This window comes from Mesocricetus auratus, unplaced genomic scaffold (genome assembly GCF_017639785.1).
Source record: "Mesocricetus auratus isolate SY011 unplaced genomic scaffold, BCM_Maur_2.0 Super-Scaffold_100018, whole genome shotgun sequence".
Classification (NCBI taxonomy): Eukaryota; Metazoa; Chordata; class Mammalia; order Rodentia; family Cricetidae; genus Mesocricetus; species Mesocricetus auratus.
In genome coordinates this window covers 31585523-31600412 of record NW_024429199.1, presented here as the reverse complement: position 1 = coordinate 31600412, position 14890 = coordinate 31585523, and the positions used below count along the sequence as shown (strand labels likewise).

Here is a 14890-nt window from a genome sequence, read left to right as displayed (position 1 = left end):
ACAGGAAGGGTGTGACACCAGGAGCAGGAAGCACAGCAATATTTCATCGCACACAGAGAGCAGAGAGAAAGATCGGGAAGTGGGGGGCGAGGCTATAAACCTTCAAAGTTCACTCCCAGTCTCAGTGATGCGCTTCCTCCAGCAAGGCTCTGCCACCTAAAGGCTCCATGATCTCCAGGGCCACCAACTGGGGCCCAAATATTCAGAGCCTGTGGGAGGCAACTCTTACTCAAAGCACCACAGGGCCTTTGCTTTCCCCACTCAGTTCCTGAAGGGACCCTGTGTCATGGATGACACACGGGCTGCTGCAGATGTCTAACAGTAGTAGACTGACCCCATTTTCCAGTTTGCAAGTTCTTCTGTGTTATGCGCTGTATACACAGGTAAATATTTCCTTAACTATACTTGTCCAAATTACTTACTTGTAGTATTGGAAAACTCCTGCACAGACATAGAAGTGATCTGTTTAAACAAGGAATATGCCACAGCATTTAAAAAGGGATTACCTACAGTGGGGGGGGAGGTGTTGAATGTGCATGTGAAGGCTAGAGGTCAAATTTGCAGGTCATTCCTCATTAACCATCTACCTAGTTTTTGAGACAAGTTCTCTCATTGCCCTGGGGCTCACCGATTAATTTAGACTGGCTAGTCAGGGAGTCAAGAGGTATTGGCCTATATTTTCCTCTCCAGTATTGAGCTAACAGTCATTTGCCATCATGTCTTTCTATTTTAAGTGAGTTCCGGGGGATCAAAGTCAGGTCCTCATGCTTGTAAATCAAGTATTTTACTGACGGAGCTCTGTCTCCACTCCTTGTACACTTTTTAACAAGAGCAAGGATGTGTAAGAATATGACAGAAAAGGGATGTGTCACGGAACAGCAAAGAAAGTTCCATCAGACTCCTAGTGGTGAAGAGCCAAGTTTTCAAGGTGGACCTCATAAATCACTCGTGGCCATGCTAAGTACAATTGTAAGGGAAGATGAACAGAGCGTACAAGCAGATACATGGTGACCATACACAGAAAGCCATGCTAATCTCTTCAGCCATGTTGCTTCTATACTAGTTAGGATCAGGACATGAAGATTTATATTTGGCTCAAATATTTATGAGCCCAAACCAAACGTAGCTAATTGCACTGCATTTTATAAACTCGGAGTTAAAGACAGCAAGTCACTTACATTTATGAGATATGTGGTGAAAGGCTTGCAGAGCCTGGACAGGAAACGGCGAGGTTGAAGAGCCTTGAGTGATTGTTGGCATTTGTATTGTAGACATTCCACTCTAGAGGGCTAACTGGAAGTGTAGGCAAACCTTTGCTCTGCTTTTGGAAGGACTGCAAAGTGATCTAAAGTTAAGACCTGCTCTAAATGACTTGGTATTGCTATTCTGTGTTGAAGAATTTATCCCCAGAAAATAATCACAGATGTTCATAAGATTTATCTATTCATACATTGGCTAGGACAATCAATAGACACACCCACATGAAGGAATATGCCCATATTTCAATGTGTGATGGCATGGGAAAATGTTTACAAAATATTTTACTTAAGAACCAGGTATTAAAACCATATGCAGGCTACTTCTGGGGCCAGTCCAAATACCGCAAGCTGCTATCACCTGTCATTCCAAATAATCACTAAAAACCGAACAGAACAGGAAAGTCAGTTATCAGGGAAGTTTGGAAAATGCACAACAGCAGGGAGATCAGATGCTAATGTGGATATGGATAAGGGGTACAGGATGAGCTCCAAGGTCTTGTAAGTCTCTCTGTTCCCCGGGTATGAGCTGAGAGCAGCCGGCTGCAGGAATGACACAGCACGCATGGGCAGCAGCAACTCCTCAGGAAACCCTTCTTAGCTAGAGGACTAGCAAGACTTTTGAGTTCTAGAAATGGAGAGTCTACCTCTCTGTCCCTGTCCCCACTTTAGTATAAGTATATACTCCCTTTGGCCCCTTGCCACTCCCTATAAAAAACTGTTCCTCTATACTAATACAGTGGGGGGAAAAAAGAATTGGTCCCAAGAAAATAAGCACACTAAGTAGGTTATGAAAACGGGCGTATTTTATCTCTTTTCTTGCCTTTTCACTGTAAAGGCACACCCCAGTTGTATGGACTGCATGACAGCATGGGCAGCTAACAGTCAAGAAGACACCATCCTTTGAGACAGGGCACAGATCACATGACAGACATGACTGGAAGGAAAACCTGAAGAATGCTAATCCACAAGTGCGTAAGAACTGACGTCAGTCCCAGGCACAAACAGAAAAGACCCAAAGAAACACAGTGGAGGCTTCAAAACAGGAAACACCACCTATGTCAGTGTTCAAATCCCAGCTAACCTGAGTTGTGCAAGATCCTGTCAGATTCCATAAGCAGAGAGCACACTGAAATTGCTATGGACACCAAAAACCTCCATGAGACAGGGTATGAAATCGGAACACAAACAGGATGATATCTACCAAAACAAACCAATGAACAAACGTTTCCATATGACTTTGAACTGGCCCAGAATCTCACACAAATAATTGTTTAAAAGGTCGGGGCATTAAACCAAAACCAAAAAACCTGATGTGCACAAAGACACAGAAAAATAAGACACACACACACACACACACACACACACACACACATACATTAGATCAACAGATGCTAAATCAAAGTTGGTTCAGACACTGGAATAACAAGGCGAGGAGTTCAAAGCGATTCTTTGGAACTTTCTTTAAGGTAAATGCGAATGCTGTTGAAATAGATGATAAGTAGAAATGTATTTCCAGGCAATAGCAACTGTAAAAAGGAACCAGATGGTCATTGAATATCTAGAACACACCTTATCCATTCTGGATGAGTTGCATGTCAATCTGACACAAGCTGTAGTTGTCTGGAAAGGGGAGCTGCAGGGAGAAAATGCCCCTCTCCAGCCTGCCTGTGGGAAAATCCATAGGGCATTTTCTTGATTAATGATGGATGTGTTGTCTTAGGGTTTCTATGGCTGCAATGAAACACTATAGCCAAAAAGCAAGTTGGGGAGGAAAGGGTTTACTTGGCTTATACTTCCAGGTCATAGTCCATCACTGGGGAGAGTCAGAACAAGAACTCAAACAGTCCTGGAACCTGGAGGCAGGAACTGATGCAGAGACCATGGAGAGATGCTGCTTACTGGCCTGCTTACCCAGGCTTGCTCAACCTGCTTTCTTATTGAACCCAGGACCACCAACCTAGTGATGGCACCAGCCACCATGGACTGGGCCCTCCCCCATTGATCACTAATTGAGAAAATACCTTCCAGCTGGATCTCATGGAGGCATTTCCTCAGCTGAGGCTCCTTCCTCTCTGATGACTCTAGCTTGTGTCAAGTTGACATGCAATCCAGCCATACATGTGGGTGAGCCCAGCTAGCTTACTGTGGGCAGAACCACCCCCTGGATCTTGGATGGCATAAGAAACCAGGCTGAGCAAACCCAGAGGAGTAAGCCAGTAAACAGTGCTCCTCCAGATCCTCTGCTTCAATTCATGCCTCCAGGCTCCTACCTTAAGTTCCTTCCCGGGCTTCTCTCAGTGTCAGAGTATGACCCGAGAGTCCTTAAGGTAAAATAAACCCTTTCCTACCCAAGTTGGTTTTGGTCAAGGTATTTTACCACACAGCAAGTGAAACCTTACATAAGAGAATATTCAACTTTTTTCCCTCTTTTCTTTTTTTTTACTTTTAAATTTAAATTAAAAACAAGGTTGCTTCACATGTCAATCCCAGGTCCCTCTCCCTTCCCCTCCCCTCCTCCCAACCCTCCCACCAACCCCCCCCAATACCCTCTCACTTCCCCAGGGAGGGTGAGGCTCTCCATGGGGTGTCCATAGTCTGTCATTTCATCCAGGGCAGGGCATAGACCCTCCCCCAAGAGTCCAGGGTGAGAGTGCATCTCTCATTGCAGGATGAAAAAACTAAAGGGATGTGCTCAGTAGAAGAAAATGGGTGATAGTAACTTTGAACCTAGATCAATAGAAATTATGCAATCAAAAGAAAAAAGAAAAAAAGTGGCAACTCATAAAACTGTGACCCAATAATCAAAAGGCCAGAATCCCAGAGAAAGAGATGAATGAAGAGATACAGGGAAAAAAAAATAACTCCCAGCACAGGGAGGCAAAAGCAGGCAGATCTCTTGTCAGTTCAAGGCCAGCTTGATCTACATAGTTGAGTTCCCAGATAGTCAGGGCTATGTAGTGAGACCCTATCTCAGGGAAAAGAAGGAGAAGAAAGAAGATTTCACAAATGGAATAAAAAGAGTAAAATTAACAAACAAACAAACAAAAATCTACAACTACAACTGCCATTGTTTGCTCTTGAGCATTTATGAGAAAGAAAGGAAACCTCATGATCACAAAAAGAAACCTGATCCCTAATATCCACAGTACCTTTCTTTATAATACTCCAGTGTAGAAACGATCCTGATGTCATTTAATGTGTGAATGGCTAAACAAATATCATCCATTAGAATGAAATATTAACAATGTGTATGAGCTTCCAGAGAATTATTCTGAACTAAATAAGGCAATTCCAAACAGTCAGAAATGTACGCTTCTAGTTAAATAACATTCTTAAAAATGATTTTTGGGCAGGGCATTGGTGGCACACACTTTTAATCCCAGTACTCAGGAGGCAAAGGCATACAGATCTCTGTGAGTTCGAAGCCAGCCTGGTCTACAGAGTGAGTTCTAGGACAGGCTCAAAAAAAAGATCTTTTGAAATTATGGCAATGGAGAGCAAATTTAAGATTGCCAGTGGTCAGGGATGGAGTGGAAGATAAAGGCTACATTGAGGGACACTTGTGAGGATGGACAGTGTACAGACCTTAGGATGGACAGTCTTCATACCACAGGATGGACAGTGTTTATACCTTAAATGCTTCAGTACCAATCTCCTGGGTGCAAAATGTTATCACTGAGGAGAATTGGGTATAGACTACTACAAATGATCCCTCTGTCTTTCTTACAACAGTTGATGAACAGATAAAAGAGAAGAGACCGCCACATACTAAAAAGCACATAGCTTGAACTCACATACCTCAGCAACAAGGTTCATTTAGGAAATCACTGTGGTGCTCTCATGTGATGTTAAATGTGTGTTTATAGTGATCAAGCAATCGCACTCCAGGTACACACCTTCTACAAAGGAACACTGTGTTCACATAAAAACTGGAACCACAAATGTGAACAGCAGTACTTTTCCTTATCACTGCAAACTTGCAAGGTTCAAATACATTTCCATGTGTTGAGAGAGAGACAGAGAGACAGAGAGAGAGAGAGAGAGAGAGAGAGAGAGAGAGAGAGAGAGAGAGAGAGAGAGAGAGAGAGAGAGAGAGAGAGAGAGAGAGAGCCTAAGTTCAGTCCCTGGAACCCACATAAAGATGGAACAAGAGAACACCACATGGTTGTCCACCAACCGATATATATGTGTCATGGCACATGAACACACATACAGAAACACACTCACACATAAAGGTAATAAAAATAGATTAAACAAAATTGGCCAACTGTGGTACACTTAACAACATGGGACACACTGTCGATACAAGGGAGCATTCATGAACTTAAGAACCATTGTGGTAAATGAATAAAAAATAAAATAAAAAACATACAGTGATCCTTCTATTTTGTTTCTAGGAAAAGGCAAGACTATAGGAAAAGAGTATAAATAACATTGCAAAGCAAATCTGAAGCTATGACAATTCAGGGGAGTGCTTGACTCTAAAAGTAAATATACAAAGTTATGTTTTAGATAGTCATGATAATAATTACAAAATTCTATTCATCTATCAAAACAGAATAATTCCATAAAAGATATTTAATGTATGGAAATTTGAAATAAATTCATAGAAAATGTGTGCAGATAATGATCTTGTGTTTGTAATAATATATGTATGACTGACAGGGTAATTATTAAAATACTAACATTGGTGTCTGAATAATATTTGCAATTTTAAAATAACATAAATAGCGTTTTTAATTTGGCACACATGTACACATGTGCATACATGCATACACATATCTATAGTATAACTTTTTGTGTATTTTTGGGGGCACATAAATGTCCAATAAATAACATCTAGAAACACTAAGAGGTAAAGAAATTAGGGAGAATTAGGATGGAAATACATTCCCCCCTATGGTTTCCTGTATTTTGTAAATATTTCCCATTTTTAATATTTTTTAAATTACAAAATAATGATTTGTGGTCACAGATGTACAAATTTTCTTTAATGACTACGCACTAATTTTGAAGTTAACATTCCCCATGATATAAATTGTCACAAGTGTAAATATGTGTCAACAAATGAAGGCAGGCATGTCTCTGACCCCCACCACCCACCAGAATATGTTCTACTCCACAATGGAGCTTGTCAAAGGGTGTGTCACTTTCAGATACAGCCTACTCGATACATTGGGACTCAGCGCACTGTGGGAGAGAAATGAGCCCTGTAACAGTCTCCCACAGGCTGCACAGAGAAAGCCCTGCTATTACAGAACCCCAGGCAGCCAGATTTTTCCAGGCTTGGTTGGAGCACAAGAACATCTGATTCAAAGTGGAAAATTGTACTATTGTTCGCGCCTCCACAGAAACATGTGACATATCAGGGCAACACAGAAAAACAGATGAAAACCCTCAAAAGTAGTTACCAAATTTGCTAAATGTTAGACCAGGAGTGGGGAATGCCAAGGGTGGAGACAGTGTGACCTCAACCTTTGGTCACATAATTTTCCAAAATCTCAATGCCATTCTCAGATAAAGGAGTGAATCGGTGGATAGATCATCTCCCATTTCCCCTCCCCTGACCAAACAATGCTTCTGTTCTATGTCTAATCCAAAAGGAGGCTGAGAGAGAAAGAAACAGAGAGAGAGAGAGAGAGAGAGAGAGAGAGAGAGAGAGAGAGAGAGAGAGGGAGGGAGGGAGGGAGGGAGGGAGGGAGGGAGGGAGGGAGGGAGGGAGGGCGAGAGAGGGAGAGAGAGAGAGAGGGAGGGAGGGAGGGAGCAAGGGAGGGAGGGAGGGAGGGAGAGAGAGAGAGGGGGGGGAGGGAGGGAGGGAGGGCGAGAGAGGGAGAGAGAGAGGAGATTAAATGCAAAGGATTATTCTCTTTTATTTTCTCCTAGATTAGCAAAACAACAACAAAAACCTATTGGATCATTCAAGTGTTCATTCACATTTGAGTGTCCTGTAGAAAAGCAGGCAGTCATACCCTCTGTTTAATGTCCAAAAGAATTAAAAACAAAAACCAACTAACTTTGTTCTGGGGGAATGATGAATTAGTGGCCTCCATATGGTACCTGTGGCTTTGATTGGCAAAACTACACACCATAGATACATAACACCATACAGAATGACGAGGTATTTTATTTCTTATTCATATTAAGCCATGAACTGCAGTCAAGACAGTCCTTCATAAGTATGTATTCTAACAAATGCAGAGTGTAGTTGCTTGGGCATTTTATTTTGTTGACCTTTAACATTTTCGTAAATGTCAAAAGTTCTCATGTCTAAAGCAAACCATGTATACTCCAGGGACATCAGTTTCATCATCTCCTGTTCTTTGAACAGCCCAAGACCTTTTGTATTCGAGTCTTTATTATTCTGTTCCTTCTATGGTTTTCTCCAACTCTTCTTGCGACAGATAATAGAATAGAAAATGATAACAATAATGTGAACCTTTTCTCCACCCATTCACTCAGATAAAACACAAGACCTTGCCTTGATCTTTCATAAAATTATGAAGGATCAGCTTTAAGAATGTTTAATTAGCTGGGTGTGGTGGCACATGCCTTTAATCTCAGCACTGAGAAGACAGAGACAGGGATGTCTTTCAGCTCAAGGTCAACCAGGGGTACACAGTGAGACTTTGTCCCAAAAAGCAAAGCAAGCAAACAAAAGAATGTTGAGTTATAATACTAAAAGAGGGTTTATCTATTATGCTACTAGTTTCTTAAATATGAGGGTATGAATGACAGCGCCCGGAAGAGACATCCCCCTGATAGGCTTTTAATCTTTCATTATTTCAACTCTAGGGACAATATTTTTGTATGTCTTGGCTTCCCTGAAGAATCATCCCTATATGTTTTTCAATTGTAATAACTAGCCCACCATCTATATTTCCATTTTATCTCAAGCTGTAATTTTTGCTTGTTTTAAGTATGTCAGAGCTTAAAGCAACTTAAGCTATGATTAATATATGCAGGCATTTCACAATAAATTACAAAACATTGCAGCCTAGAGCATCATTTATCAAATTAGAATGTGGGCAGGCATCACCTAGCTAAGAAAGTGTTGAGGTTTGAGTGTGGAATGCTTCTCATAGGCTCCCGTGTTTGAGCACTCTGTCCCTACCAAGTGAACATGTCTTGGAAGGTTATAAAAACTCCTGGGGGTGGGGCCTCCTTGGAGGGAAGGAGTGAGTATGGGTGAGCCTTGACGTTATGCCGCTCAGCTCCTTTCTCTGCTTCCCGACATCAGAAGACATGGGACCCTCTACTTCACACCCCTGCCAACATGCCTCCCCCTTCATGAGGAACTGTCCCCTCTCTCACACACTGTAAACCAAACTAAACTGTTAGCCCCTTAAATCCCTTCTTTGGGGGTATATTGTCACAGCCAGGGGAAAAACTGACTAAGACAAAAGAGAGTGGCACCTGGAGCAAGCTGCTCATGTGGCTCGTAGCTGTCACTTTCAGCAGAAAGCATCCTGCCAATGCTGGAATGAAAAGTCAGTATGAGAGCAACGAGCAAAACACTGCTCTGAGAAATGGTAACTCTCAAAGTGGTAAGTAACAAAACCATAGCAAATGAGAATACCAGGCCTCACTTTTTTTTTTTAGGAACCTGAATCCAACATCATTGCTAAGTTTTAATAACAAATATCCAGCTTGTGTTTTCCAGGGAGTTGAGTCGGCCTCCTTCATTAGACATTCTACCGTACACACCTAACTAATGTTTGGGTCAAAACACTTTAAGATTGACTTTGATGTTTTGGAAGGAGGGAGGACATGAAAAGAATGCTCATCAACTATTTGGAAAGAGATCGTTTCCGCTTATTCGGACATTTCCTTAGAACCTCTTGCTCCAAGCACTACCATGAGGGCTTATACAATGCTGTCGCCTTTTGTTTCATTTATGCCAAATTTACTCTAATTCTTTGTTTTAGTTATCTTTGGGAATAATTATTATGCAAGCTGAAGAAGAACCATGCAGCTAGTGAATACGGCATGAATCCAGATCATCTGAAGAAAACTCATCAGTAATAACACTAAGAGAATATTCAAACAGCTTGTCTAATTTTTTCCCAGACATGTTTACAATTAAGAGCAGTCTTTATGGCTCAGGGTGTTGTGTAGCAATAGTTTCTGAAACAGTTCACAGCAAAGCAAAGGCCTACTTTTCTCCATGCTGTGTGGTCTCTATACAATCTCTCGCCGCCCAATGGTACACCTATGCATACTCCATGAGATGAAGGAGGTAAAATCCTATGCCTCCACAAAATCCAAAATGAAGCCATGGCCTAATATGCAAAAGGGATTAGCTAAATGACTGCATCCAGTTGACAGGATGTTTCCTCTAACCCAGAGGCTTTTCAGACAACAATGTTCCTTTTCTAATGCTGCTAGGACAAGTTACCAAGACCTTAGTGGCCTACACTACATAAGCTTATTATTTCGTAGCTCTGGAAGTCAAAGCTCAAAACAGGTTTCCCTGATATAAAACTCAGATGTCAGCAAATCTGTATGGCCTCCAGAAATGCTAGAGGAAAATCCAATCCCTTGCCCCTCCCCGGCCTGAAGGTCCCCTTCGCCATCTTCACAAGTGACGATGGTGCCAATCTGTCCCTTACTTCAAAGGTCGCCTTTACCTCTTCCTCCTCATCTTGAGTCTTCTCCTGTTTTGTCATTCTGTTTTTAAAGAGGCTCATGGGTACACAGAGTCCAGTTAATTATTCTGCATAGTCCAGAAAAGTTAAGCTCAGTTGTTAAGCAGTCTAAATTCCACCTGCAGCCCTAATTGCTCTCTTGCCAGGTAACTTAACTTAGTCATGGATTCTGGGCTTGGAGATGTGGAAATTGTACGATTCCATGATTCTTCCTACCACATCCAGGTGATCTTTTTCCACTTTCTAACCTGAATTCTCCAATAACACTCTAGTTCTCTTACAGTTTCCCCACACTAATAAAAGCAACTCTGGAGCAATAGTAATCTAAGATTACTGGTAGCAACAAGCTGTGTTTCAGGTGTTGACTACAGGCAATGAATCTACTAGAATGACTCTCCTACTCAAAGAAAGATTTGAACGGGGCCAGGATAGCCACCACCACAAAATCATCTGCACCTGGATATATGAGTCCAAGTTTCCTGACTCCTGCTGGACGAAACTGATGCGGCAGGACTAGAATCCAGCTGTGGTTGTCAGGGTAAATACCCTCTCTACATTCTGGCCAATCCAAGTTGGCCAGAAATGGGACCTTCTCATTAAAATTGTGAAAAGCAATGGTCCTCTTCAAAAATTGACTAGAATAATTAAAACTGCCCAAGATGCTAGTAAATAAAGTTTATTCACTGTCATTTAAACACACACACACACACACACACACACGAATGTAAAATTAAATGGTAACTTTCATTAGGATCCTCTTTTCATGCCATCACAGGGGTCTGACAGGTTGGCTGTTTGAACAGCTGTACAATGCCCCAAGGACTCAAACCCTCTAATAGAAGAATAACACTCTGCATACTTTTGGAATACATTTCAGATGGAGTTTCTCTTAGGAACTACTGGATAAGCGTAATTACCTTATTTCAATCAGGAGCTACAGAATGTGACAAGTTTGGGTGACTGGATTGAGCTCTAAATAAACAGAGGGCTAAAGCATAAATGTGACATGAAGTTTTAAACATGTATGGTTAAGTGCTATTAAAAATAAGGGAGTCCAACCATTGAGTACAAAGTAGAAAGAGCATGGCAGCCTATCAAACTGACTCTGCTACTGTTTCAAGTCACATGAAGGTTATAATAGGAGGGAGACTGCTTCTTGTGCGCCTTGTGTTCTAACTTACAATAGCCAGTGCCAATGTGTGAAACAGCAAGCCCATCTTGGGTTAGCCAGCACCCCCAATTCCTACCCCTCTCACCCAGTGTCTCTGTTCCCAGCACAAGACCCACGTAAGGCAAAGGCACAGTAGAACAGTATTCATAAGAGCTATGGCTCCATCTTTGGCAACACTCAAATGGACAAAATCCAGGGAAGGATTGACTTCCAAATGAGAGAAGGCCTTAACTCTAAAGGACTCTATACACATATTTATATCTATACACATATTTTAATGGCATGTGAGCATCACTGATGTGAGCATCAAACACCCTTCAGGCTTCCTGGTGCCTTGTACATGCTCTAAAGTCTTTCTGGACACAGCTATCAGGGCCTGACTCTGACTTTGCAAACATCTGCTGCACTACATACACACCTGCCAAAGCCACTGTCTACTGATTAGCCCATCAGCTCCTCCAGGAAGATCATCCTGGTGATAACCATCTACCAGAAAGTGACAAGGAGCTGAGAGGAAAACCACATCATGTGTTCTCCAAGTGGACAGACATAGGACCAAAGGAACACTGGCAGGGAATTCATATGTTCCAAGGGAAGTATATCCTATGTAATGCAAATAAAAAAAAAACCTTTTGAAAGCCTCTAGCTGTGTTTCTACAAGCATTATATGCCTCTGGAAAGATCTTCAAATAAACTCAAATTTGTCAAAATGGAGAGTCAACAAAATCTGGGACAACCTTGCAGATGTGCCAACTTTATGAATAATCTCAGAGAGTCCTAGTAGTCCAGGAGTTGGTTGTATATTTTTCTCTGTGGTTTTTAATTTGCTTTTGTTTCCACACACTGCCCATGCTTGGAAACCTTTTGACTTGGTCTTGGTGACTTTTCACTCAGAAGTTCCAGGTCCACCTCATGTCATGACTGGGCATTGTGTTCACCCTTTGGTTATCTGCAAGAGTACTTTCAGTAGCCAAGGTAGGAAAACTTTAAACTAATTATTATAGTCTCCTGCACCTCTTTAAAAGTATCATGTGACGGGGGAAGAGATGACTATGCAGACTACAAACTTTGACTGTGGAAGACTGGAAGTTCCAAGTGTGTCAGGTCAAGCCACACCAAGAACCGTTCTCTAGGGTGTTTCTGGTGGAAAGGTTAGAAACACATTGTTGACAATGGGCAGAAAAGCATGTTCGAAGAAGGTTTTATTCTGTGATTTCTCTCCCTCTGATGCTGGGATCCGGGTGCTTCTAAGCCATGCTCCAAGAAACCAGACAACACTCAGTCTCCTGCATGAGTGCTGCAAGTTTACCTTGGCAGGTGGCAAGCACTTGGGTTCCCAATGAATCTGAAGACACTCAGGACCAAGGCTGACAGATGCTTTTGGTGGCGGAATCCTCTTCCCACGACACTTCTGAGAAGCAGACCTGTGCCCATTGGTCTGTGCCCGCATCTCTCTTACCTCTCCTACCTACCAGGTAAAAGGAGAGAGGGGCATCCAGGCCTTCGTGGGAGCCCAGCCAGCACGGCTGTTGGTGGCGCACACACGCTGGTGCTTATGAGTCACACACACACACACACACACACACACACACACACACACACACACACACACACACGGAGGGGGCGGTGCAGGCTGGACACGGTGGGGCGGGGGGTAGCCTATGGCCTTACCAGATCAATGAAGGTCAGGAACTTCCAGCTCCCCCCGTAGGTCTGATGGGAGGGCATTTCGATGGCCTTGTAGTTGCACAGGATGGAGCAATAGGACAGCAGGATGGCCACCCGCAGCACCTGGCAGGGGACAAGCGCCATGTTCGCGCGGCCTGGCCCGGCGGGGCTGTTTGCTGGGCGGGCGGACTGGTTCGCGGTGCCCAGTGGCGCCGTGGGAACCGGGGCGCGGCGCGGCGAGGGGCGGAGCACAGGAGGCGGGGCGCGTCCCGGGGGACGGACGCGGCTGCGAGCTCACCGGCGACCTGCGCGGGCGGGGCGGGAGTGCGGCCGACGCCGGCTGGCGGCCTGGTGTCATCTCTGGCGTCATCTGCGTCATTCTGCAGCTGCGTTCGCGGCCCGGGCTGGGCGCCCCCTAGGCGGTCCTCGAGGTCTGCCGCCCGCCTGCCTAGCGGGAGCGTGGTCCGGGTGAAGGAGGGCCAGCATCCTGGGGCTGCGGGTGCTCTCCCTGAAGATGCCCGCTGCCGCCGCACTCGCCGGGGTCAGTGCGTGTAAAGCCACAAAAACAGTGAAGCCTATTACTTAGGATTCGGTTGGGGGTTTAAAGTTGATCAGCATTAACGTCTGTGTGTGAGACCCCTTATAAATTCCACAAGGCTTTATTAAATAATTAATTAATCAATAAGTAACAGAAGATTAAGCGTGAGCTTCGGACAAGTTCTTTTAAAACTTTTTATTACGCTCGCTCGCTCTCGTGTATTAGTGTTAGTGTGTGTGTGTGTGTGTGTGTGTGTGTGTGTGTGTGTGTGCGCGCGCGCGTGTATACCACAAGACAAGTGTGGAGGTCAGAGGACAATTGGCGTGAGTAATCCTCAACGTGGGTCCCCGCTATCAAACTCAGGGTCATGAGGCTTGACTGCAAGCGCCTTTACCAGCTGAGCCATTTCAACGACTAGGACAAGTATTATAAATAGAAATCTGTGATGATTCCCTTTACTGCTACGAGACTACATTCCATCTTAAAAGCCAAACCACCCGGAGGAAGTAAATCTCACCCACGCATGTGTGATTTAATACAAATCTTTCGGAGTTAAAATTCCTTTTGCACTTCGACATTTCCCCCCTTACGCTACAGTTCCAGCGATCAATGGGAGGAAAGTAAACCTAAAGTTGAGCCTTCCAGTAAATGCTGTCACAGGGAAGTTGCAACATAGGCTGTGGGCAGCATAGGATTTTTTTTTAAATCGTGATCATGTTTCAACCAACCAGATAAAGGGTCCGGTTATGAGAAGACCACATAGGTATTTCCTGTGGATCCATTCAAAACAGGTGTCCCCTTCAAATAGTCCCTGAGTCAGAAGAGTGTGAGGGGAAGGGGAAAACTTCTGAAGTTTTCCAACCCCAACCCACCGGGGAGGAGAGCCCTTAGCTCTTTTCAAATGACCTAATTATGCTGAAAGAAACTGAAGCCACAGGCATAAAAGCATTCTTCATTCACGAATTAGATGCTCATCCTCATTTTAAAGTCGGGTGTATCTGTGTGTGTGGCCTTGCTGAATGTTCATGACTGCAAGAAAAAAAATTTAATTTATTGAAGACCCCCCTCAGTCTTACTAAGACCTTAGTGGAGTTTTATAAAATGAAGTGATGTTTCAAAGTTGGATAACCTCTCCTACTTAGATTCTAGAATGTTAATAACATTTCCTTTCCTTCGTAGTTACAAAGTAAAATGTTATGTTTATAAAGCCATTTAAAATTTTACTGTGGATGTAAATCCTACGACATCAAGTGTTTTGTTGCTTTGTTTTCAGAGGGGTGTTTTGAACCCATTTTAACAGGTTTACTTTTATTATCCTGATTGGCTAACTACAGTGAGAAGATTTTATGTTTTTAAGAATGAAACATTTTGCGTAAGCCTTGACTGAAATCATGTTTTGTAAGAATGTCAGTCTCCAATCCTTAAGACTTCTTGATCACTTAACATGTCCAGGGGCCCAGGGGCTCTCTGTTTGCTCTTTTTTCTTTGTCTTAATTAGACAATTAGGTTTTTCTAATGTGGTGACAAGACACTATGGCCACAGAAACTCTTATAAAGGAACATTTAGTTGTGGCTTGCTTACAGTTTCAGAGGCTCAGTCCATTATCAT

The 14890-nt window shown here is 43.2% G+C and overlaps 1 protein-coding gene across 6 annotated transcripts in view; it reads right to left on the bottom strand.

Moving 5' to 3' along the window:
- Window positions 1–13060, bottom strand: part of Aig1 (androgen induced 1) — a 210240-nt gene extending 197180 nt beyond the window's left edge. For 2 of the 6 annotated variants that reach the window (XM_021224443.2, XM_040728417.1), the window contains exon 1: window positions 12747–13060. In XM_021224443.2, coding sequence (XP_021080102.1) covers window positions 12747–12887 — 141 coding nt within the window. In that variant the 5' untranslated portion in view covers window positions 12888–13060. The remainder of the gene's footprint in view (window positions 1–12746) is intronic. The other 4 variants (XM_021224438.2, XM_021224436.2, XM_040728416.1 and 1 more) reach the window with 4 other exon arrangements.
- Window positions 13061–14890: the final 1830 nt, after the last annotated feature.